The sequence below is a fragment of the Ochotona curzoniae genome, unplaced genomic scaffold, assembly GCF_017591425.1.
Source record: "Ochotona curzoniae isolate NIBS_2020 unplaced genomic scaffold, NIBS_Ocur_1.0 contig_908, whole genome shotgun sequence".
In the NCBI taxonomy this organism is placed as follows: Eukaryota; Metazoa; Chordata; class Mammalia; order Lagomorpha; family Ochotonidae; genus Ochotona; species Ochotona curzoniae.
Window position 1 is genome coordinate 36,266,336 of NW_024466607.1, and position 23,839 is coordinate 36,290,174.

Consider the following 23,839-nt stretch of genomic DNA (forward strand, 5'->3'; position numbering starts at 1 on the left):
TTGAGTCCTGGCTGCCCCACTCCATTTCCATCTCCCTGTTAACAGTTTGCCTGGGAAAGCAACAGGAAATGGTCTAAGTGCTTGAGAGCCTAACACTCGCAAGGGAGACCTAGAGGAAGCTCCTGTTTTCTAGCCTGGCCCACCTTCAGCTATTACAGCCGTTTGGGTGTGAACCAGCAGATGGAAGATGTCTTTTTCTGAAAATGCCTTTCAAATGTTTTTTAAAAGAAACCTGAGCCAAACATCAGTCCAAAAGGGAAAGAAATACTTGTGTAATCTGAACTGGCCTTTTATTATGTGAGGAGTGAAATGGCTGACTGCAGTGTTCTGTGAGTGACGAAGCTAAACATGCGTATTGCGTGAAAGCAAGAAAAATGCAAAGGCCACATTTATTTGCAATTCAAGGCAAAATAAAGCAAATTCATTTGTAATAGCTATAAAGAACCCAAGTCTATCTAAATTTTTTATATTTATATTTATGTTTATTGGAAAGTCAGATTTATAGAGAGGAGGAGAGACAGAGAGAAAGATCTTCCATCCATTGGTTCACTCTCCAAACAGCCACGATGGTCATTGCTGTGCTGATCCAAAGCCAGGAGCCAGAAGTTTTTTCCAGGTCTCCCACGAGGGTGCAGGGTCCCAAGGCTTTGGCCCATCCTCGACTGCTTTCCCAGGCCATAAGCAGGGAGCTGGATGGGAAGTGGAGCAGCTGGGATACAAACTGGCACCCATATTGGATCCCAGGGCATGCAAGGCAAGGATTTTAGCCACCTGGCTACTGCACTGGGCCCTACATTTTTTAAAGGAAAGGGAAGCTCCCAGCATGCTAGCCCAGTGGCTAAATCGTCACCCTGCATCTGCTAGGATCCCATATGGGTGCCACTTCAGGTCCCAGCTCCTCCACTTCCTATCCAGCTCCCTGCTTGTGGCCTTGGGAAAGCAGTAGAGGACCGCCCAAAACCTAAGGACCTTGTACCTGCCTGGGTGACCCAGAAGAAACTCGTGGCTCCTGGGCCGGCTCCTGGCTTCAGACCGGCATAGCATCAGCCGTTGCGCTCACTTGGGAAGTGAATCATCGGACGGAAGATCTTCCTCTCTGTTTCTCCTCTCTGTATATCCGCCTTTCCAATAAAAATAAAATAAATTAAAAAAAAAAAAAAAAAAGAAACTCATGGCTCCTGACTTCAGATTAGCTCTGCTTCAGCCGTTGTGGCCACTTGGGGAGTGAACCAGTGGACAAAAGATCTTTCTCTCTGTGTCTCCTTCTCTCTTTATGTCTGCCTTTCCAATGGAAATAAACCAGGAAAATGAGCAGGCTATGCTACACACACACTCCCTGTGCACCAGCCATCTGGCCTTCCCTAGTCCCTGGAGGTCCATTTCCAGCTTCCAACCCTGTTGCTGCCTTGGCAAGGGCACACCCCTGGCACTTCGTACCTACTGTGAGATGGCTGCCTTGTGTCAGATGCAGAGAGAAGCAAGGCGCTGCAGAGGTAACTCCCTGTGACGACCGTTTGCATTCCGTGGCCTGTATCGGGGCACTCACCGCATCCGGAGTGTGAAGACAGCTCTTGCTATGCAGAGGGGTCAGGGGCAGTGAGCACAACTGCAGGGAGAAGCCCGTCTTCCCACTCCCAAGCTTGATCTCTCATTTGGTTTCAGAGCTGAATGTGATCAAGAGCGGCATCCTGTGTGAACATCTGCAGCCAGTGGCAGGGGTCATCCCCCTCTCAGGGCTGACTGGTGGCCGTGGCTCTGCTCAAACAGGCCAAGGGGGAGGCAGACCTTATTGCTTGGGAAGTCCGTCTTTGAAAAAGTTGGACAGCTAAGAACTGTGCCCTCAGGGAGTTTACTCCCACAGTCTACTTGCTGGTGCTGCCCATGTCCCTCCAAACCCCACTGTCCCATCCAGGTGGCTTCCCTGAGTAGCCTCTGAACCCTCATGCCCACTCTTAAGCTTGCCACTCCTTGTTTGTTTCTTCCATGACAGGTGGCACTTGACAGCCTGCTAAGTGTTCCATAAGGATAAGGATTTTTGTCAGATGTCTTCCTTTTTATATGCCCAGTTTCTGGGGCCGGCGGTGGGGGGAACACTTGGCACGTGACAGGTGCTTGACAAGTGTGGCATGGATAAATCAGTGAACGAGCTGTTTCAATATGGAAATGAAGAGCGAAAATAAAACATGGAAACATCAAGACGACTTCCACACAACAGACTCCTGTGCTCTGCAAAAGGACCAATGCAACTTCCCTTTGAGTCGGCCCTTGGAGGGCAGATCCAAAAACCTGCAGCCCTTAAACGCTGAGTGTAAAGAAAGCTTGAGTAGCCATGCCTGCAGCCAGCACAGCCTCGCCCGCCAGCCTCGCCCGCCAGCCTGGGCTTTCCCACCCCAATTTAGTAAAGGCGTTCTGGGTTCCTTCCACCTCCAGGGCACCTGGCTGCAGGGATTTGTACAGCTGGGTCTCCTCCATCAACAAAGGAACGCCCAGATGAGCAGGGGCCATGGAGACTAGGCATCGAAGCTGCCGCATAAGTAAGAAGGGACTATTTATCAGTCTGAGTTCTCGCTCATTAATTTTTTATTGCCTGCCTCTTTCACAGGAGGGTAGTTAACTCTTAATAGCAGTCACAGTTGGAGAAACATCTGATGCCAGTTATGCCAAAATAAATAGTATTTCAGAATCAAGCTAGGTATTTGCATCTAGAGGGTGAGGCAGCAGTTGGGATACCCACATGAAGTATCGGAGTGCCAGGGTTTGACTCGCAGCTCTGCCCTCCATTCTCGCTTCTTGCTATAAACAGATCCTGCAAGGCAGCAGTGGTGGCTCAAATAGTTGAGTCCCACCCACATAGGTGGTCCAGATGGAACTGGTTTCCACTTGGCCCAGGTACCAGCCATGGCACCTATCTGAGGAGTGAACCAGCAGATGGGAGGCACCCGCGCGCCCCGCCTCTTAAAGGTTTGCTATCTTTTTCTATTTCATACTTGTCTGTTAAGACAGTCTGGCCAGTAAGAAAGGAAACATGAAAGCAAGCTGTGATTCTAATCTACGTGGAATATGTTACTAGTCCTGTCTAATTTTGCATGCGTAGACCCCAACGAGCTCATTGCCAGCCCCTACTAACTACTGCGATTCACAATCCCCCGATTGTAGTTCTCATTAGCTACCTAGAGCTGCGTGAATTTGGCTCTCGCAGAGCTTCAAATATCAACTGGTCAAGTATATATGTGATTAGCTTTAAAAAATTAGCCGAAGGCAGCACATGTCCCCAGGAAGTGAACACAAGCTGTGGGACTGTGGGCTGGTGTCAATGCAGGATGACGCCACCGAGATGTATTTCAGGACGGCTGTGGAAAGGGGGGCCCAGGGTTTCTCCGTGTGCCATCTGGTGCCTATACCTACGTCCGTCATCTCTGATGCAGCTCAACTTGTTTAGGGCTTATTTCAAAACGGAATGCAAACCACCCTCTCTAAGCTATCTACTCAAGCGGTTAGACCAAGAACACTCTGCAGTAACTTGAATACCAAGTGGGACAGCATCAAAGGGAGACCGCTTAGAAGGTGACCTACAGGGCCAGTGGTGAAGCGCAATGGGGTAAGCCACCACCTGCAGTGCCAGCCTCCCCATGTGAAGCCAGTTCTAGTCTGGGTGGCTCCACTTCTTATCCAGTTCCCTGTCAGTGCGTCTGGGAAGGCAGTGGAAGGTGCACATATTAAAGACCTGAATGGCATTCCAGGTTCCGGGCTTTGGTCTGGTCCAGCCCCAGCCACTGTAGCCAGGTAGTGAATGAGCCAGCAGACGGACACCCGTTGCCTGCCTCTTTCTCAGTCCCTCTGTTTAACTGACAGTGTAACTCTGCCTTTAAAGTAAATCAATCCTTTTTTTAAAAAAAAAAAATTATTTGTTTTGTTGGGAAGTCAGATTTACAGAGAGGAGAGACAGAAAGATCTTCCGTCCACTGACTCACTCCTCAAGTGGCCACAACTGCCAGAGCTGAGCCAAACTAAACCCAGGAGCCAGAAGCTTCTGGGTCTCCCACACAGGAGCAAGGTCCCAAGACATTGGGCTGTCGTCCACTGCTTTCCTGGGCCACAGCAGGGAGCTGGATGGGAAGTGAAGCAGCCGGGACTCAAATCAGCATCCATATGGGATTCTGGCGCGTGCATGGTGAGGATTTAGCCACTAGACTGTCACTCTGGGCCCTCAAATAAGTCAATCTTTAAAAAGTTTCATCCTAGTTCCTATGACTGCATTACAGATCATTGCACAACTGTGGTTTGAAGTAAGAAATGTGTATTATCTCATGAGCTTCTGTGAGCTGGGAGTGCAAGAGTGGCTGCAGGTCCAGCAGAGCTGGAGGTGCCCTGAAACAGTGCCATCACATGGCTCTGCCAGGCACTCAGGCCTCCCTGGAGGGCTGCAGTATCCTTGTGAAGTGACAGAATGCACGCCCAAGCTGCAGTGTCTCTTGGCCATACAGCTTCTGGAGTCACGTGCCGTCATGTCTGCCACACTCAAATTCCAGGATTGTGAGTCACAGCAATGTCACAGCCAGAGCGTCCCCCAGGGCCATCGGGGAAGTGGTGACCCCTGGCCCCAAGTAAGCTCCAAAGACCACAGGACAGTGAGAGCTGAAACTGGCTGAACATGTTAGGAGGAATGGTGTACTGCCAAACCTAGAAAAGCTGGAGGAGCAGCACTTTTAAGGAACCAGGTTTTGCTGGGACTCCAGAAAAGGAAAGCAGTTGCACGGGCAGGAATGGACCCTGTTGTGTCCAGTGGGTCCACTTAAAAGCAAGGAAGGGGTCTGGAAGGGACCGAAGGTACAGATGGCAGGCTCTGAGGGCCTCATCGCTCTGGGTCCCTTGTGTTTTAGAAGGGTGACATTTACAACCCTGTAACAGCACACAAATGGGTGGGTGTGATGGTTCAATTGGCTAATCCTCTCCCTTCAAGAACCAGGATCCCATATGGGCACTGGTTCATGTCCCAGCAGCTCCACTTCCCATCCAGCTCCCTGCTTGTGGCCTGGGAGAGCAGTCAAGGACAGCCCAAAACTTTGGGACCCTGCACCTGTGTGGGAGACCTGGAAGAAGTATCTGGCTCCTGACTTCAGACTGGCTCAGCTCCAGCAGTTGCTGCCATTTAGGGAGTGAACCGGAGGATGGAAGAACCTTCTCTCTGTAAATCTGCCTTTCCAGTAAGTGTTTTTATATAATTTTATGTTTGATGATGTTTATATACTTGATCAGGGAGGAAGGGTTGAGGATTAGGGGAAAGTGAATGAGACCATTGTTTCCAAGTTTTCTTCTTCCTGGGTCTGGAGGAAGAGAGGAATCATGGGGAAGCCACACCCAGCCTCCTAACCACCTCATTAACCAGGATTGGGTAATGGCCACCCAGCGTCATCCCAGAGTCACCAGTGTGGAGCATGTTCCGAGGGTTCTGCTCAAGTGGTTTCGATGATTCTGAAATGCTGTCATTCTCACCAATTCCAGGCTAAGGAAATTCTTCCCATGTGTGTTGACTGACACAACCCACCTTAGAGTCCCCATTCACCCAGATATTTGCTGTCAACACTTGGCTAGGGTAGTTGACCGATTTGTTCTTTCTTCCTCTGCTGTGGTACTAGACGTCCTCCGCAGACCCCAGTGGACTGCCATATCCTCCATTTGCACCTGGGCATGCGGTCCACTGCTCCATCTGAGCCACCGAGGAGGCCCAGCTCTGACACATGCACTCCACAGTCAGCCCACAGCTCCTCTGAGTCTCCTCATGGTTGGAGTTCTGAGTCCAACGGTTCAGTTGGGGGGATCCCCATCAAACCTCATCTGAAGTGATCCCAGACCTGACCCTGTGTGTGTTGCCAGTACAGGGTCCAGCTCTGTCCATCACCCATGCATCAGCCTATGTACTGGTAGCTGCAACTTTACTTATAAAAATAAATCTTTAAAACACACACACACATACAAACCACCTAGTGCAGGGTGACCCCAGACAGGTGCAGAATGCAGCGGCCAGCCCTGCCCTGAGTCACCGTTTTGGAACAGGTGACTGGCACAGAGCCAGCACAGCTCGCTAGCAGCCAGCTCTGAGCTCTCACCCACCGCTGCATATGCCAGTTTCACAGCAGTTAACTAGTGCGACAAATTCTTTACCAAAAAAAAAAAAAAAAAAAAAAATCCCTGCACTGAAGAAGCTACTTAACCCGGACTGATTTCCACCCCTAAGAGACCGAGCCACAGGAGCTACCAGCAGCCACAAGCGAGGAGCGCACCAGGGGAGGGTCGCGCCTGCCGCCAGCAGCAGCAGCAGTGTGTGCAGTTGGCTCAGCAGTCCGCAGGATTAGCGGCTGCGCTTACTGGCTGCGGAATGTGTAGCTGGGCTGTTAGGGGAGCTGCCCGGGCCTGCCAGGACATCCCTACAGCAACCGCGGGGCAGCACTCCCCAGCTCATTCCGCCCTCTGAGCTGCAGGACCGCAAGTCTGGGGGTGGGATCACAGCTGACATCCGGAAGTTAACTCCGGGGATCAAAGCAGTTCCTCCCCTTCCTGCAGGGAGGCTAGCGACGCCAGGGAAATTCTCCTTTCCGTAGAAGCCGTGGGCGCCAATCAGACATTGCCTTAATACTTGCTGCTCGTGCTGAGTGGGAGGGCTCGCAGTTCTATCCCTTTTCCACCAGGAAAGGCAGGCTAGTCACGCAGAGTTCCTGGACACTTACTCCCCACATCCGGGCAGTCACACTGGCTCCCAAAACCCAGCTTATGAAAGAAAACCAGGGCTGCACAGGTGGGCAGGTAGTTAAAGGTGTCTACTGGAGTAGCTGGCTTTGAGTCCCAGAGCTGCCTCCTGATCCAGCTCCCCCAAGGTACAGCAGTGAGGGCTCGCGGCCCCAGCACCTGCCCTTGCCTGGATGGAGTTCCCAGCCCCTACTCTAGCTCCTACCCCACTGCGCGGGCCTTTGGGGGCAATCCTATAGGTGGGCACTCTGTGTCTGCATCTCAAATAAATTTTTTTTTAAAAACTGAAAAGGCCAGGTGTCTCTTTGAACACCACACCAGCAGTTTCTGGCTGGTATGAAAAATTAACACAATATTGTACTCAGTTTTACACCATTTCCATCACCACAGGTCTGGGGTTGCTGGTGACTGTCCTCCTCCAGAACTTCTAAAATACAACACCATCTCTCCAAAACCACCCTGAGACCCCCGGGGTCCCCTCACCACCGTATCCCTGCTCCCGCATCACGCATGTCCACATTTTGTCTCCAGGACAGCACCAGCTTTGTGACCTCCTCTACCATCCGACAGGCAAGACACACAGAAAGGTTTTCCCTTTTGCTAAGTCCCTTTCCCCAAATGTCTGCAAGGACCAAGCTGGGTCAGGACAAAGCCAGAAGCTGGAGGTCTCCCCACGTAGGTGGCAGGGCCCCAGTGACTGGAACTATCACTGCTGCTTCCCCAGGTCTGCATCAGCAGGAAGCTGGAGCCAGGAACAGGAACCAAGGAGCTAGATATCAAACCCAGGCATCTTAGCCCTTAGCCCAAGTGTCAGCAATGTGACAGCCTCCAGGACACCACCTCTGTGAGGCCAGAGCTACCTAAACACGAGCAGAAGAGGTGGCCAGCCACCAGAGCCATCTAGAAGACGGTGCCCTGCTCAGAAGGTGGCCTGCGGAGACCCCGCCCAGGCCCACGGCTTCCGAGAGACATGGTACATCCAGCAAACCCGGTGAGCATGGTGCCCTCAGTAAGTGCCATGGGGCCAGACCTCCAGAGAGAACCTTTGAGGTGGAATAATTTATTGGGAGAGAGGCAGACATGAAATGCAATACACAGTACAGTCCTACCCAAATTTAATGAAAGAAGAAATAGAAAAATAAAAAATAAAAAGACCCTGGCTACAGTGGCCCATGCGAAGGGCACGGCTGGAAAGCCCTAGAAACAAACGAGTGGACTGGCAGAAGCGAGGACCCTCACACCTCGACCACCTCCTGGACTTCTGAACCCACAAACAGGTATGGCTTTCTACTGCTTTGTTTCTTTCAAATCAATACTGTCCTTAATGCTTTTTTTTAAAACTTTAAGGTAATGGAAGTGGGGGAGACTTTTGCATTTGTCTTGCAACATGCCCTGAAAGCTATAGAGACAGAACATAAGGAAGAGAAACCCCAGTAATTTAAAAGCATCAGCAACTTGCAAGTGCAGGCGCAGATGGAACACGAAGGCTGCCAGGTAATGATGGCAGAGTGGACACTCCCACCCAAGCCCCGCCTGTCCCAAGTGAGGCAGGGGACAGGCTGGTGGGGTTCCTTCCCCACTTGGAGAAAGGGTAGTTGGGTTCCCAGACAGTGGGCTCCCACCCTTCCCCTGCCCCCAGGGCTCACTCCGTGGGCACGTGGGGTTCCTGTCCCGCCTGGAGAATGGGTAGCTAGCGTCCCAGGCAGTGGCTCCTACCCCCTCCACAGGGCTCACTCCATGGGTACATCCATCTCAGCAGAATCTGAATAAGACCCTTCACGTGGGCCCGGCGTGGTGGCACAAGTGGTTAAGGTCCTCGCCTTGCACGCCCGGGATCCCATATGGGCGCCAGTTCTATCCCGACAGCCCCACTTCCCTTCCTGCTCCCTGCCTGTGGCCCGGGAAAGCAGTCCAGGACGGACCAAAGCTTTGGGACCCTGCACCCGCGTGGGAGACCTGGAAGAGGCTCCTGGCTTGGGATCAGCATAGCATCGGCCGTTGCGCTCACTTGGGGAGTGAATCATTGGACGGAAGATCTTCCTCTCTGTCTCTCCTCTCTGTATATCTGCCTTTCCAATAAAAAAATAATAAAAATAAATCTTTAAAAAAAAAAAAGACCCTTCACGTGCAGGATGCACTGGGATCCCAAGGGGGCAGGGAGGAAGGGAGGAAGCACATGGGTGAGGCAGGGGATGAGCCTATGGCACCAGGGCACACAAGCCTGGCCAAGGGGCAGAGCCGTCCTTCAGCAAGATCCCAAGAGCTGGCAGAGCTGACAAAGGTTCAGGAACAATCTGTCCAGATGGTAGGGCAGGGGCCAGGTCACTGCACAGGCTCAGTGGGTCGGCAGTGCCCTCCTCTGGCGGTGGTACCTGTGCTGGCCTTGCCGTGGGATGCCCTGGAGCCTGGGGGGCCGCCTACGCCCTGCAAGGCTCTTGCCCTGCGATGTCACTATGAGGGCCTCAGTGAGGACCCAGGCCACGGGACAGGTGATGCTGGAAGACAGCCCACTCGCTGTGCTGGCCTGCTTTCTTCTCTCTGTGCTTCCTCCGTCGTCCTCTCCCTTTCTTCTTGGATTGTTGGCGTGAAAGATCTGATTGAAAATGGAGGCCAAGTTGAGCCCTGGATTATAGGCAAACAGAACCTGCGGAGCCCACGAACCACTTCAGGGGATGCCACCACACCCTAGAAGCCCCCAAACCCAGCAAGCTCCCTATGTGGTGGGGGGAGGGTCAGGAGAAAGGAGAGATGGGGTAGCAGGCTGCCTTGGGTTCAAGGCTGACCGTGGAGTTCAAGGTAGAGGAGTCTGGCAAAAGCTCAGCCCCAGATCCCATCGGGGTAGACACCAACAGCAGGGATCCTAAAGATGCCCCAAAGCACATGGCATCTTTGCCAACTGGGGGCTAAAGCAAGCATTCGTGAATGCTGGCACAAACAGAGGGAGTGAAGCAGAGATGGTGGGAGGCACAGCCCAGCAGCCCAACAGGGATGCGCCACCTCAAGGCAGAAAGGGGCTGAAGCTGGAAGCTGGGAAGGTGAGGCTGCCACCACCAAGCCCAACCCCTCACAGACCAATAGCCACCAGTGCCCAAGGAACCCCAGGCCTGGAAAGCTCCAGGAAATGCCAGGAGCGGTTTCTGCCACCAAGAGGATATGGCCCACAGTGACCACGTGACTGAGCTCAGGGTTTGCAGCAAGCAGAGAGGTGGGCACGAAATCTTTGCTAAGAGTATGTACATATTTTATCAAAACCCAGCAGCTCCCCTCATCCCCACCACACTCCTGGCCTCCTGATGGAGCTTCTGGCTGTGCACCAGTGAGGAGGACCATCGGACAACCCAAGGCCCAAGAACAGCCGGCGGCAGCTGCCACACCAATGTGCTCTGACACCAGGATCCCCCCCCCCCCGCCGAAAATGAACCCAGGAAACAGAGGATGCGTCCAGGAGCTTCACCTCACCTGACAGACACCAAGGAGCCAGGGCTGCAGGCTGACATGCAGCTCCCGCACATCCGCCCGGCCCACAGCCCACGCCAGCGACAGAGATCTTGTTACCGTCCTGCCCCGTAGTTACCACAGTGTACCGCACGGGCTGGTGCAGCTGCCGTTAGCTCACAGCACTCTGAGAGTTCTCAATTATCCACTCAATAGCAGCCCACCCCTGCAACAACAACAACACATAGAGATGGCGACATGAGGACACTGTGGACCTTGCCCACCAAGGAGGCCACAGAGGCAGGCAGCTCCTCCACTGAGGGGGTGGTCCTTCTCCTGTGTTAGCAAATCAACCTCCCCAAGCCTGGGGCCGCAGGGCCCAAGAGGGATTGGACTAACACCTGCACCTGCTCCAGCCTTCAGGGCAGCTGTTCCCTGCACAGCCAGAGAGCACTTCCAGCAGCTGAGGACGGAGAGCTCTCCCATCAGCTGGGGACGGAGAACACTCCCATCAGCGGGAACGGAGACGTTCAGTGACTGTCAGCTGAGGACGATGTGAATGGGGCACTTCAGTTTCCAGATGGCTCCTGGACCCCAACATGGAGTAGGACCCAGGGATGCCCTGTTAAGCCCCGGATAATGCTATGTACAAGAAAGCAGATTTGACCTCAGAATTTACTCTGATTTCTTCTCGCAAAATGCCTGTGCTGGTTCTGGTCTCACTGAGCACTCAAGTCTGTGCAGCAGACACTGGGGAGAGGCTGCCTTAGGCTGAGTTCCGCCTCCTCCGAGGGCTGCTATGTGTGGCCTCAGTTTCTCAAATCTGAGTTTTTCCAAGGGCTTGGCTAGACTAGTGACCGTCATCACAGTGCTTCACTAGCTAGTGACTTAGCCTGAGGAAGGGGAACCAAGGGAAGGGCAGCCTCGGGCATCACCCACTGTTGGGAAAACAAAGCTCCACTTCTGCCCAAAAAGCAGACGGGTACAGAGAGGGAGGAATAGACAGGGCATGTGAGCCTGTGTGGCACCAGGCCAAGGCCCTGCTCTGGGAAGCAGCAGCACGGGGGCAGCAGTCCTGCCAAACCCTCAGTCTCCAGCCATCAACCCTGCACTCAAGCTGACCGGCTCTGTCTGCTTCCCAATGATGTGGTGGGCACACCCAGTAAGTGCCACAACCAGCCTCCTATGTGACCCTTCCCCTCTCCTCTCATCTCCACAAAGCTCGCCATCAAACCATGCCAGTGAAGGAGAGGCTCAGATGGCACCTGCCTTCCGGGGCTGGGGGAGTTCAGCCAAAGCCCTTGGATGCCTCTGGAATGAAGGTCAAGCCCTAGTTCTCCCACCTGGACAGTACGAATGGCTCTATTATCTATAGCTATGGGGTTCCCTGGTTTGGCTGCTGGCCAGGCTTATGCTCCAGGCTTACCGCACTTTCCCTGAGAAGTTTAGCAGCAGCCACACTTTCCCCTACAGCCTCAGCCTCTCCCCACAGCTGGTGTGAAATGTAACAGGATTAAGAGTTGCTGTGGCTTTACGAGCTCAGCTGCAGGTACACTGCCCCCCATCCCCCAGGCTCAGAAAGAGTGATGTCAGTCAACGGCTGTGGCAGCTGGCTCCTTCCACCTGGATCATACACAGGGCACTGGGATTGGGACACTCACCTTCTTGGCATTGGATGATATCGTACTGGCCATCAAGCTCTCCAGATAGCTGCCAAGGCTAATACCCTTCACAGTGATGGTGGCTTCCTGAGTGAGCACAGTCCTGCAGAACAGGAAGGGGAGGAGCTGACTGGGCCTGAGCAACCCCCTCACCTGGAGTGGCCCCACCCTGCCCTCCCCCTTGCTGACCCCTGTGACAAGCCCAGGAGGTGATAGCTCACATGTCAGGGTTCTCCGGATGGGGCGTATACACCAGCCTCTCATTAACAGACACCAGATTTGTGAGCGTGATCTTGAAAAACAAACAAACAATGCCTTAAGGTCCTAATTCAAATGTGTATTTTCCCTAATTCACCTGTCCCTATTTTCCCATCCCCAAATGGACACTTCTCAGGGTGAGAGAAAAAGGAACACACCACACTTGGCTCCAGGAAACCCACGGCTGGGAGCCTGGTCATCTGCCCTCTTGCCTCTCCCCAGCCCAGTTGTTGCGGCTACACAGTCACTGCCAAGGACAAACAACATCCACAAAGAGGGGTGGAAAGCTTGTTAAGCCCCATCCCAAGCCAGAACCCAGTGTTGGAGCCTCGTCCCCAGGAGAGGATCGGGCAGGATGGGAGAGGCTCTTGTGTCCTCAGGCATAGCTCCCTATAAACAGCCTCAGGTCTCCTGTGCACTTTCTTTTCTGTCCTAGCCAACTTACACGCTGGAGCTCTAGAACAGCACTGCCTGGTGCAAATTTCTGTATGGCAACTGCCTGCTCCTATGCAGCCAGACATGGCAGCCACATGACACAGGCAGACACACACACAGACAGACAGGCAGGCACACAAATGCATACAGGCAAACACACATGCACATGCATACACATGTGGGCAGACATACACACATGCAGGCAGACACACACAAGCACACAGGCAGACACACATACACACATTACAGTTCACACCTGAGATGCGACAAGTGACACTGCAGAACGGGATGTTTTCTTTTCTTTTTTTTTGAAGATTTATCTTATTTATCTGAAACAGTGAGGGAGAGAAGGAGAGCCAGAAGAAGTCTTCCATCAACTATTTACTCCCCCAAATCAGCTGCAATGGCCAAGGCTGAGTCAGACCAAAACCGAGAGCCTAGAACTGCATCCTGACCTACATGGGCGCAGGGGCCCAAGCATACGGGCCTTCCTCCACTGCGTTCCCAGGTACAGCAGCAGGACGGTACACCAGAAAACAGAGCACCCAGGGCTCAAACTGGGGCTCAAAAGAGGATGACCGTGTCACAGGCAGTGGCTTACAGAAGACAGCCTGTGATGCCAGCCCAGGATGTTCTGTTTGACTTAACCCCCTGGAATCTAAATAGCCACATGAGCTGCAACTATCATGCTGGACAGAGAACACACCACTGTTTGGCCCCACTCATCCTCTTCAAAAGCAAAGACCATTAAAAAAAATTCTAGTGGACAGCAAGCTAGCCTTCCAGCGTGCGCTTTCCAGGTGAAGAGAGGAGAGCTTACGTTCAACTGTCAGGAATGGCAAGGGGGGCTGGCTGAGGGGGGCCTGAGATGGTTTCCTTTCTCCTTGAGACTTCATGCAGTGGGACTGCAGGGTTGAGGGTCCCAACTGTGGAGAAGCAGGTGCAGGGCATATGTTCATGGCACACAGCGCAAGTGCTCTGGCTGCGAGTAGGGCCAGGAGTCCCCTAAGCCTCGCCTTCTGGTCAAGGCCTCCGAGGAGCTCCAGCTCCACGGATGGACGATGCTGCTGAAAGGAGGGAACATCCTAGGGGCTGCCTCACCCATCAGCGCTCACACCCCGGGTCCAAGGTCACTCCCACCCTCAGCTGCCAGGGCACCGGGGCGTCCCTCAAGGACTTTACACTCCCCACAGCCAAACCTCACTGCTCTCTTCTCAAATGTGCTTTGTATAAGCCCGCAACAGTCCCACACCACTCAGCCCGGTGCCAAAAACAGGGAGTCACACTGTGGCCCCTTGCTGCTCCCTCACTGCTCTGAGCTAGCTCTCCACACCCCAAGCCACATTCCACTTTCTCTCACCTGCACTACTCACCTCCCCAGCTCAGCTCAACATCCCCGCACCGCTCCCCATGGAGCTGCGGCAGGATCCTCCCTGCGCATGATCCAATTTCTTCATCTTCCTGTATCTGACATGCGGTGGCCATCACTGCGCATACAGGATCAGTGCCTCTGCCCTCCGCCACTTTGTCCCTGCCCCCTCCAGCCTCCTAGGCCTCCCCGCCATGCGTGTACACACACACACACACACACACACGCACACGCACACACACACCCTTCTTCTTTTTGGTATCTGAGAAACTCAAAGGCTTGAGCCTCTGGGTGGTCCAAGCACCCTGAGGCCCAATGGGCCCCCAGCAAGGCTCTCTGGGAAATTCTGGCGCCTTCAAGCACAGCCTCCTTCTTAGCTCCCCCTGAAGTTCCAAGCGGCAGCTTGGGAACGCTTCTCCTCTCTGAGTAGTTTGCTTCTGCTCGCACCTGTGGGACCCCAACAGAAAGGGCACACATTCTTCCAGCAATGACTTTCCCTCCCCTAGACCATGCCTGATTCTGGATGGACTGACCCTGCAGGTAGAACCAACTGCGGGAACCTACGCCAAGGAGCAAGGACAAAAAGCAGGTGGCCAGATGGGGGAAGCTAGCATGTGAGAAGGAAGCCCAATGGCTCGTTTCTGCTAAAAATAGGGCTACTTTAATAGAATAAACTGTTTTCCCAGCATGCTTTTGGACTGGCAGACGGCCAACACACGTCTTTTTCATTGAAAGAAATAAAAGAGAAGTGAAGAGGGGAAGTGGCTTTGAAAATGACTGCCCTGCTCAGGGGAGAGGCACTTGACATGGCAGTTAAACCACTGCTCATGCATCATGTCAGGGCTCGCACTTCTGATTCCAGCTTCGTGCTAACATAAACCCCGGGAGGCTCAAGGCTTTGGGTCCCTGCCACCCAGTGTTCCAACCTACAATGAGTTCCAGGCTCCTGGTTTCAGCCTGGTCCAGCCCTGGCTACTGGGGGCACTTGCAGAGTGAACCAAGATAGGACTGATTCATTTCTCTCCTATTCTCTCTCTCTCTCTCTCTGCCTTTCAAACAAGTAAAAACAAAATTTAAGTAACTGCCGCTGGACATCAAGACCGTGACTTGGGGGAGTCCGTGACACCTGGGGGAACCAGTCACACACTGGGGTTTGGCTTGCCTGCTGGCCGGGGGTGCAGCTGCTTTGCAAACAGTTCATTAGTGCTCATTTCTAAATGCTTATTACCCTCTGGTGGAAACAGGAAGACCTTACTGCTAAACAAAGTCAGCCTTTTCTATTTAAAAAAAAAACAAAAAACAAAAAAACAAGCAACCACTCAGACGTGCAGGTTGGAATTACAATTAAGTGAAGGCGTTACGCACCATCACCAAGCAATACTAAGCGCCTTTGTCATCCGAGGCCATTGCTTACATTGGTGGAACAAAGTTCCATTTTCTTTGCCACTGGATCCACCACAGAATGCTCTTTGATGTACGTCAAAGTCCTACTGGTTCCCAAGATCTACAAAACAAAGCAAAGCTGGCACAGTGACACCTTCCGAGTCCGTCTCCCACGCTCAGCTGGTACCACTCAGTCGGCTGTGACTGCTACACTGCCCGGAAGACAAGAGACCGACCTCAGGGTGCAGTTCCGGGAGCAGTCAGACTTGGGACAAGCAAAAAATAGCAGGGCGAGAGGCTGGGGAGTCCCCTCTCACCCCCTGCCCCCTGGGCCAGGAAAGGGGCTGCAGGCCAGCAGAGGATGCCTTGAAGCAGGGACCCTGTGCCAAAGTACAGGAACAGGGTCCCAGGAAGCCCCCTGCCCAGGGGCCTGCCAGACATGCAAAAACTGGCACCACTGGGACAGGAATGGGGGCAAATGCATCCGCGGGTTCACGTTTCCAGGAGCTGCCTTGCTGGCAGTGGGGTGCAGAGCTACCAGGGGCTGGACGCGGCCCCCACCTCTACTCCTCTGTACAAGCTCCATCCCCCGCGCCCCCTCCCCCGCAGCACCTCCCAGAGCTACCGAACAAGACGCGCAGGGCTCACCGCTCGCACGAGGCTGGGCAGGCCCCACTCAGTACTGAGCAGGCGCAGGCTGTGCAACCGCCCACGGCTGTCCACGCCGCGATCCAGCACGTCCACGCCCACCACACAGGGATTCATCGGATTCGGGTACTTTCTCATGGCGGCCTTGATCACCGTGTCCCACGGGTGGCTGCAAGGAGAATGCAGTGGAGAACAACGGCAAGGTTTGCATCCGCCTTACAGACAGCGGCAGTGGCTATGCAACGCAACCCGCCCGAGACCACCTCTCCTTGGGGACCACCCTCCACCAGCAGCACGCCAGGCACTGCTCACCCTTGTCTGCCAGGAAGGAGGCATTTTCCTCCTGGCACCTGGGTGCTATCAGATCTTCCCGCACCTCCACCCACCCCGCAGGCCACAGGCAGGCAGACCTCAGGGTGAGTCCGGTTCTCCCACCTGCCCGAACACTTGAGCCTGATTCCATTTTGACAGTTTTCTCGACATTTGTTATTATGTATTTGAAAGGCAGGGAGAGTTCCCATCTGCTGGTTCACTCCCCAGATGCCTGCAGCAGGTGGCACTGGGTCAGGCCAGAGCCAGGAATTCAGTACGGGTTTCCCTTCTGGGTGGTAGGGACAAGGACTTGAGCCATCACGCACTGCCTCCCAGGTGCAGGTGCAGCGACATGGGACACGCGCGTCTCATTAACCACCAGGCCAGATATAACTGACGGACCTGTAACTTACCTTCTCAACTTAAATCTCTTGTCCTAGGAGAGAACGCACTGCCCAGCGACAACTGCGCCTCCCGCCTCCTGGTCCTGTGTTTGTTCTGGGAGGGTCCAACCCTCCCTCACATCACTCAGAAATGCTTCTAAGTTCCATTTTCTGAACTGTGGAGTCACACCCCACAGCTACTGTATCCATGGCGCTAACACAAAAAATGGCTCCGCAGAGATGGGGCCATCCTGCAAAAAAGGCCACTTCCCTGAAAGGGGATCGCCCAGGGGCACAGTCGATTCCAGATCAAGAAGGGAAGGATGGGCCCGGCCGCCTAGCCTAGTGGCTAAAGTCCTCACCTTGAACACCCCGGGATCCTATATGGGTGCTGGTTCTAATCCCAGCAGCTCCACTTCCCATCCAGCTCCCTGCTTGTGGCCTGGAAAAGCAGTTGAGGACGGCCCAGAGCTTTGGGACCCTGCACCCGCGTGGGAGACCCGGAAGAGGTTCCTGGTTCCCAGCTTGGGATCGGCATAGCACCGGCCGTTGCGCTCACTTGGGGAGTGAATCATCGGACGGAAGATTTTCCTCTCTGTCTCTCCTCCTCTCTGTATATCTGACTTTGTAATAAAATAAATAAATCTTAAAAAAAAAAAAAAAAAAAAAGAAGGGAAGGAGAGCCAAAATTCAGAGAAGCAGCAAGGGTCCTGCCCAACCACTGGCCTGGGGACTCCTAGGTTATGGTCTTTGGACCATATGCTTGAAGCACCGCCTTCCGAAATTAAGCTGAAAACTGTGTAACTGTTGAGTACTCCCTGCACTAAGCTTGTCTGGATTGTTTTTTAAAAACTTTTTGTTGTTGATTTTATTTTATCTACTTTATCTGAAAGACTGAGCATCAGAAAGAGAGGGAGACAGAAAAGGAGCCTCATTTGCTGGTTCACTCCCCAAATGGCTGCAAATACCCATGGCTGGGCCAGGCTGAAGCCGGGAGCCAGGAACTCCATCCCCGGGCGTGGCAGGGCATTGGCAAGGTGGAGCTAACCTCATCCAGGGGCCCTGGCCATAGGTGAGCCCACAGGCCGTCACCTCCTGCTTTCCCAGGCACGTTAGCAGGGAGTCGGACCGGAAGCAATGCAGCCAGAACTCAAAAACATCACTCTGACGTGGAATAATAAGAGGACGCTTAACCCACTGCAGCACAATGCCAATGCATCTCCTTCATATAAAAAGCTCTTGCATCTTTCCTGACACGTGAAGTACACCGAGTACAAGCTGCTTACGGGTGAACCTCCATCATGACGAGAGCAAGATAACCACGCACTTTCAGAGAGACATCAACACATGAACGGAAGAGAAGGCTACCCTTAGAGCGACAGGGCCTAACCACGCAAAGTCAGCAGCACACACGTGGGTGACACTCATTTGACTGGCAAATCCTGACACGTCTCACGGCAGAGTGTGAGAGAAGATGTGGGTGGCATCCTTGGGGAGACTAAACAGTCACCAGCAGTCAGGAAGACATTTACTTAGAGGGACAAGAACGGACACCCTGCTCCAGCAGTCAGCGAGAGTCCCCGAGTACCTGGGATTCTGTGAAGTCTCTTTTCAGGAGAGGCAGAGAAATAGATGGATTCCTAGCTCACCCAGGGTCTGAACCTGTCCCCCCCAGGCAGACAACAGGCTTCTCTGCCACCCACCTCAGATGTCTGCCCCCCTTGGCTGCTTCAGCACACAGCCTCGGCACATGGCTGGCGGCAGGGCCTTGGCAAGATGGAGCTAACCTCCTCCAAGGGGCTGTGGCCACAGGTGAGCCCAGGGAGACTGCTGGAGGGTGACCCGGGGGACAGGACCCGCTGCACCATATCCTAGTGCAACCACTTTAGCCCATTTCTAGAACTTGTATAAGAAAAAGAATTTCTGTTTTAAGATGGGGAGCAAAAGGGGCCAAGTTGTGGCTTAGTTGGTAACTGCTTCAGGCAACCTCAGCTTTCCATAAGGGTGCTCCACTTCCGATCCAGCTCCCTGCTATTGTCCTGCGAAAGCAGCAAAAAATGGACCAAGGCCTTGGGGTACTGCACCCACGTGGGAGACCCAGAAGAGACTCCTGGCTCCTGGCTTTGAACTGGCTGGCCATTGCAGCTATCTGGCAAGTGAACCCATAAAGATGGAAGACCTTCTCTCTGTCTCCTCTCTCTCTCTCTTTCTTTCTCTCTCTCTAATTCTCACTTTCAATTTCAATGAACAAATCTTTTTCAAAAATGAAAAATAAAAATAAAATAAAAGATGTGGGGGGAAGAGTCATCACGGCTTAGCGTATAATCACCACAACTTGCCACACAGCTGCCAGCTGTTTTGCCAACTGCTCCACTTCTGATTCAACTCCCCGCTGATGTGCCTAAGAAAGCAGCCGAGGATGGCCCAACAGCTTGGGCCCCTGCACCTGTGTGGAACAAGGCTCTGGGCTTCTGGACTCCCAACTTCGGACTGGCCCGGCTCTGGCCACTGCAGCTCTCTGCAGAGTGGCCCAGCAGATAGGAGAGCTATCTCTCTCTTCTCTCCCTCCTTCTTTGTCTGACATTCTGACACTCAAATAAATAACTATTAAGAAAAGAAAAGAGAAGAAAATGAGCAAGTCTGCACCTGGTGACTGCCCTGGACTGCAAACTTGGTGAACACGCGAGCCAGGTATAGGGCGTCACCACTTCTCACCTGGGCCAGAGACTGGCTCAGATTGCACGGGCCAGGCCAGTGGGCTGTCCAGTGCCACAGCCCATTGCTCACTGGGGCTTCAGAGTCGATCCTGCAGTCAGTCTAGGAGACTGTGGCTGTTCTGTCACAGTGGCAAAGAACGGCCCCAGGAAGAAACTATCAAATCACACACCTCTTCCAATGACTTGGTTGTGTGAGGCTAGCGTCTCTTCAGACTTGAACCAAACCACTAACTGCATTATCGTGCTTGGAACACAGAAACTGACATGAGAATTGAATTATCTCCTGGTACTAATAACTCAGGGGAAATAAGCCTTTTTTTTTTAACCTAAAAAGGACTATGCTATAATAGAAGGCTCACAACGGCAGAGTGAGCTAATCTTCCACCTATGGCACCAGCATCCCCTACGGATGCAGGTTCCAAACGTGGCTACTCTGCTTCCCATCCTGCTCCCTGCTTGTGGCCTGGAAAAGCAGCAGAGAGGATGGCCCAAGTCCTTGGGACCCTGAACACATGTGGGTGACCCAGAAGAAACTCCTGGCTCCTGAAGGTGGAGCCATACTGACGGTGGAGAGGAATATCATCAAAGACGCAGTCAGAAGTGTGCCCGCCAAGTTCATCGGCATCTTGGCTGCCCAGTGGGGAAGGCAGACACTGCCATTCCTCCTCTCCTGGCCAGCTGGCACACCTGACCAAGGTGGCCCGCGACCCTGGGTCAGACCTCACCTGCCAGAATGCAAAGAGATCTGGGTGCCCTAGCGAGCTGCCCCAGTCCCTCACTGGGCACCTGTGAGCTGTGAGGGACACGAATGAATGGGGGAAGGAGTGAGGAGTGTACCTCAAAAAAACTACAGAGTGCACGAAGCAGAAACAAACAAACAAAATCACATTTGGCATAACTGTGATCATCGAAAACATCCAGAAAAAGCATCTTCACAGAGACCTAAAGCACATCAGTGGAGACATCACATGGGAGACGCAGGAGTTCCAGGCTCCCAGCTGTAGCCTGCCCCAGCTCTGGCTGTTGTAGCCACGTGGGGAGTGAACCAACTGAGGGAAGATCTGTCTCTCGGTGCCTCTCCTCTTTAACTCTGCCTTTCAAAGAAAAACAAATGAAATCTTGAAAAACAAACAGATCCGAGCCAGTCTAGCGATTTCACAAGACTTTCCCGGCATCCCTTATCCAAGTCCCTGGGGCAAACCCGTGCTGGTGTACACCCTGGAGGGGAGGCGGCAGTGCCCACTCGGGTCCCCGGGGTTCCTGCCACGCACACGGGAGGTCAGGATTGAGCTCTGAGCCCTGGCTTCCCGCTGGCTTCCCGCCGGCCACGCGCAGGCTGGCTGCAGGTGTCTGGGGAACAAAAAGCAGATGAGAATTCGCTTTACCCCTTATCCTCTCAGAGTTTTGAAACCTGCTGATTCAATTTTAAAAAGATTTATTTCTTTTCATTAGAAAGGCAGAACTACAGAGAGGAGGAGAGAAAGATCTGTGCGATGTCTCACTCCCCAAGTAGCCGCAATGGCCAGAGCTGAGCCGATCCGAATCCAGGGAGACACCCGCGGGTGCAGGGTCCCCAGGCTTTGGGCAGTCCTCCATTGCTTCCCCAGGCCACAAGCAGGGAGCTGGAAGGGAAGTGGAACAGCCATGACAGAAACGGCCATATGGGATCCCGGTTGTGCAGGGGCGAGGACTTCAGCCACTAGGCTATCGCGCCCGGCGGTGCTGATTAAATTTTACAATTCAGCACACAGCGTTGGCCTGGGAATCCAAGGCCAAGGCGCCCCAGATGCTTTCCTCCCAGTCAGTCTCCAGGAACGCAGCAGAAAACGTCCCCAAGGCAGCATCGCGCGAGCTCCACGGACACCAAGCAGCGCCCGGACCCGGCCGGAACCCCCCTAGTCCTGCATGCTCCCACAGGGAACGACCCCCCTACTCCTCCCTGAGAGCCCCGGGCAGCCCCGGCCCTGCCGGTCCTGCCTCCCCGGAGCCCCGCACCCCGCAGCCGCGACGCCCCCGCGCGCAGAACGCCATCCCTCTGAAGGCTGCGGAGGGCGCGGCGCGCGGGGGCCGCTCGGGGTCCACCCGGCGGGGGCTCAGCTCATGTCGGTGCGGCGCCCACCGCAGCCCGCAGCCCGCAGCCCGCGGCCCGCAGCCGGGCCTCACCCGAACACGTGCTCCGAGCTCCACATCTTCATCTCGGCGGCGGCAGGGCACGCTAGGGACCGGGCGCGGGCAGCGAGGAGGGCGTGGGCGGCCTCGGCTGGGCGGAGCGCGCGCGGGTCCCTCCCTCCGGCCCCGGCCCGGTGCCGCTGCAGTTAAAAATAGGGCTGCGGGCAGCCGCTCTGCGGAGCCGGTGCCTGGCACCGCTGCAGCCGGGGGGCGGGGATGGGAGGGCCGGGCTGAGCTCCCCAAAGCCTGGCCCAGCGCGCGGCTGGCTGGCTGTCCTTGGGCAGTGTCATGGGAAAGACGCAAGGAACATGCGAAGGCGGAGGAGCCGCTGCACCCGGGTCTAAGAGACAGAACCCGCTCGGGTCATTGATGATCTTAGAAACCAGGACGCCGTGCGCAGAGAAGGAAGAGGAGGAGGGGGCAGGAGGCAGTCTCCCTGGGAAGATGCAGCCGTTTGAGCGCGGGGGTGGGAGGGGTGTCGACTCCGGAAGGAAGGAAGAGAAGGTTTTTGGTTTGTTGTTGTTGTTGTTGTTGTTTTCCTTTTTGCCCCAGGGAAAGATTTTGGGTGGTTGAGACTCATCCCCCACCCACCCACACACGCCTTGACCTTGGCAGTTACCACGCATACATTACGAGTGAGGGAACCGGAGGGGGGCAGGAGTTCTGAGCTGCTCCCAGTTGCCAGGGGCTAAAGGGCAGAGCCCTGACTACTCTGCTGGATGCCCAGCTGGGCTGGTGGGTGTCCGCTGCATATTTGTGCACTGAGCCAGCGGCGTGGGAAGGGCACGCGGTGTGAGGCAGCAGGCCCAGTAGGATCCGGGCTCGGCCACCTACTCACATGGGCTGTTTATCGCCTTGTGCCTTTAGCCTCGCGATCCCCTGGCCTTTTCCCATTTTTGTGAACAAGCGCTTCGGCTAAGGGCCCCCTTCCCACCGTGCTGCTGTGACTCAGAGTGCCCAGCCGGCCAGCCGTGTGCCCACCAGCTCCTGAGACAAGCCCTCACACAAGCATTGTATTTACAGTAAAAAAAAAAAAAATGCAGGGGGACCAAGCCTGTTCCAGATCACGTGACTTGCAGTTGGCTGTGCCAGAAGTCAGAGCCACGAATGTCTGTCTGATTCCTAAGTTCAGAAAGGGCGGCTAAGCCACCCAGCCAGGCAGGTCCAGAGCTGCGGATAGAAACCAGCAAGACCAGTGCTGTAATGTCCCAAATCCGGTTCTGCCTGTTTGATGGCGCATCGTCTTGCCTAGAGGTTGAGAACTCTATGGTGGCTTGCTGCTCTATCATACCACTGGGCCAAAAACACGTTTGCATGGAGAAGCTGTGCCCTTCTGGTTGGATCTGGAGTCAGAGACAGTTCACACAGGCCGGGGAGAAGAGAAGGACACAGCCTGCAGCCCCCCAGCAGTTCCTGCACGTCCTACCTGAAGTCCACCCCTCCCAGTCCTGTCCCACCTAGCATGGTCCAGTGACAACACGGGTGAGGTAGAGGGAACACTTGGGCCCATCTCTGACACCCCGCCACACACACACACACACACACACACCCCACTTGCTGTCCCTAGGGTGGCCTGAAAGCACCTTGCAGAGAGAGAGAGAGAGAGAGAGAAAGAGAGGCTCATGGAGGCCTGGGGGCACGGGCAGGGTGGGGATTTGGAGGCAGCATCCCGGAGGCCAGAACGCACAGGGCAGGTGGAGAAGGAGGCTTGCATGAGCTGGAAGCTGCGCCATGAAGGGCTTCCCCACTCACTGTGGAGGAGGTTACAGCCAGAGAGTTCAAGAGAGAACAGTGGCAGAAGTTTAGTTGTCCTGGGGTGGGGGCGGGTACTCGGCCTGCAGTGCCTGCAGAACCGGAGAAGCAGTGGGTGACGGCTCAAGGGGCTGACTTCCCCAGTTCCTGCTGCTACTCGGGAACCCCGGATTGAGTTCCAGCTTCCAAAACTTCGGCTGTCCGCATTCTCCCAATCCGGGCGTCTGCGGAGAAAACCAGTGGCTGGCCATGCTCTGTGTCTCTCTGCTACTCTCTCAAATGATAAGTAGTGGTTGGGGGCTTGCATTGTGGCACAGCTTCCACTGTTGGCCTCGCACCTGAAAACTGGCTGAACTCACAGCTTCTGTCCTTCGTGTGCAGCTCCCTGCTAACGCGCCTGAGCAAGCATTGGGTGATGGCCCAAGTGACTTGGGAGCTTCCGGCCCCCTGGCTCAGGCTTAGCTCTGACCGCCGTGGCCATTGGCAAGCGCGCTCTTTTTCTGTCTCCCTATTTCTGTAGCTAAGATTTTCTAATCAATAAAAGAAACATTTAAATAAGCTACTTCCGGAAAG

The 23,839-nt window shown here is 54.3% G+C and overlaps 1 protein-coding gene across 1 annotated transcript; it reads right to left on the reverse strand.

Moving 5' to 3' along the window:
- Positions 1 to 10,194: 10,194 nt before the first annotated feature.
- Positions 10,195 to 21,554, reverse strand: PRELID3A (PRELI domain containing 3A). Its single transcript, XM_040995076.1, has 6 exons — positions 21,509 to 21,554; positions 15,934 to 16,102; positions 15,317 to 15,406; positions 12,062 to 12,132; positions 11,841 to 11,943; positions 10,195 to 10,405 (listed from the first exon to the last, which is right to left on the reverse strand). Exons 1-6 carry the CDS (start codon positions 21,538 to 21,540, stop codon positions 10,352 to 10,354), a joined length of 519 nt encoding a protein of 172 aa, XP_040851010.1. The 5' UTR covers positions 21,541 to 21,554; the 3' UTR covers positions 10,195 to 10,351.
- Positions 21,555 to 23,839: the final 2,285 nt, after the last annotated feature.

Excerpts from the sequence above, each read along its gene's own strand:
- PRELID3A (XM_040995076.1), bottom strand. The coding sequence starts at position 21,540 with ATGAAGATGTGGAGCTCGGAGCACGTGTTCGG. Across the intron at positions 16,103-21,508 it reads AGCTCGGAGCACGTGTTCGG|CCACCCGTGGGACACGGTGA; the intron begins GTGAGGCCCGGC and ends TTCTCCTTGCAG. Across the intron at positions 15,407-15,933 it reads TGCCCAGCCTCGTGCGAGCG|ATCTTGGGAACCAGTAGGAC; the intron begins GTGAGCCCTGCG and ends TTTGTTTTGTAG.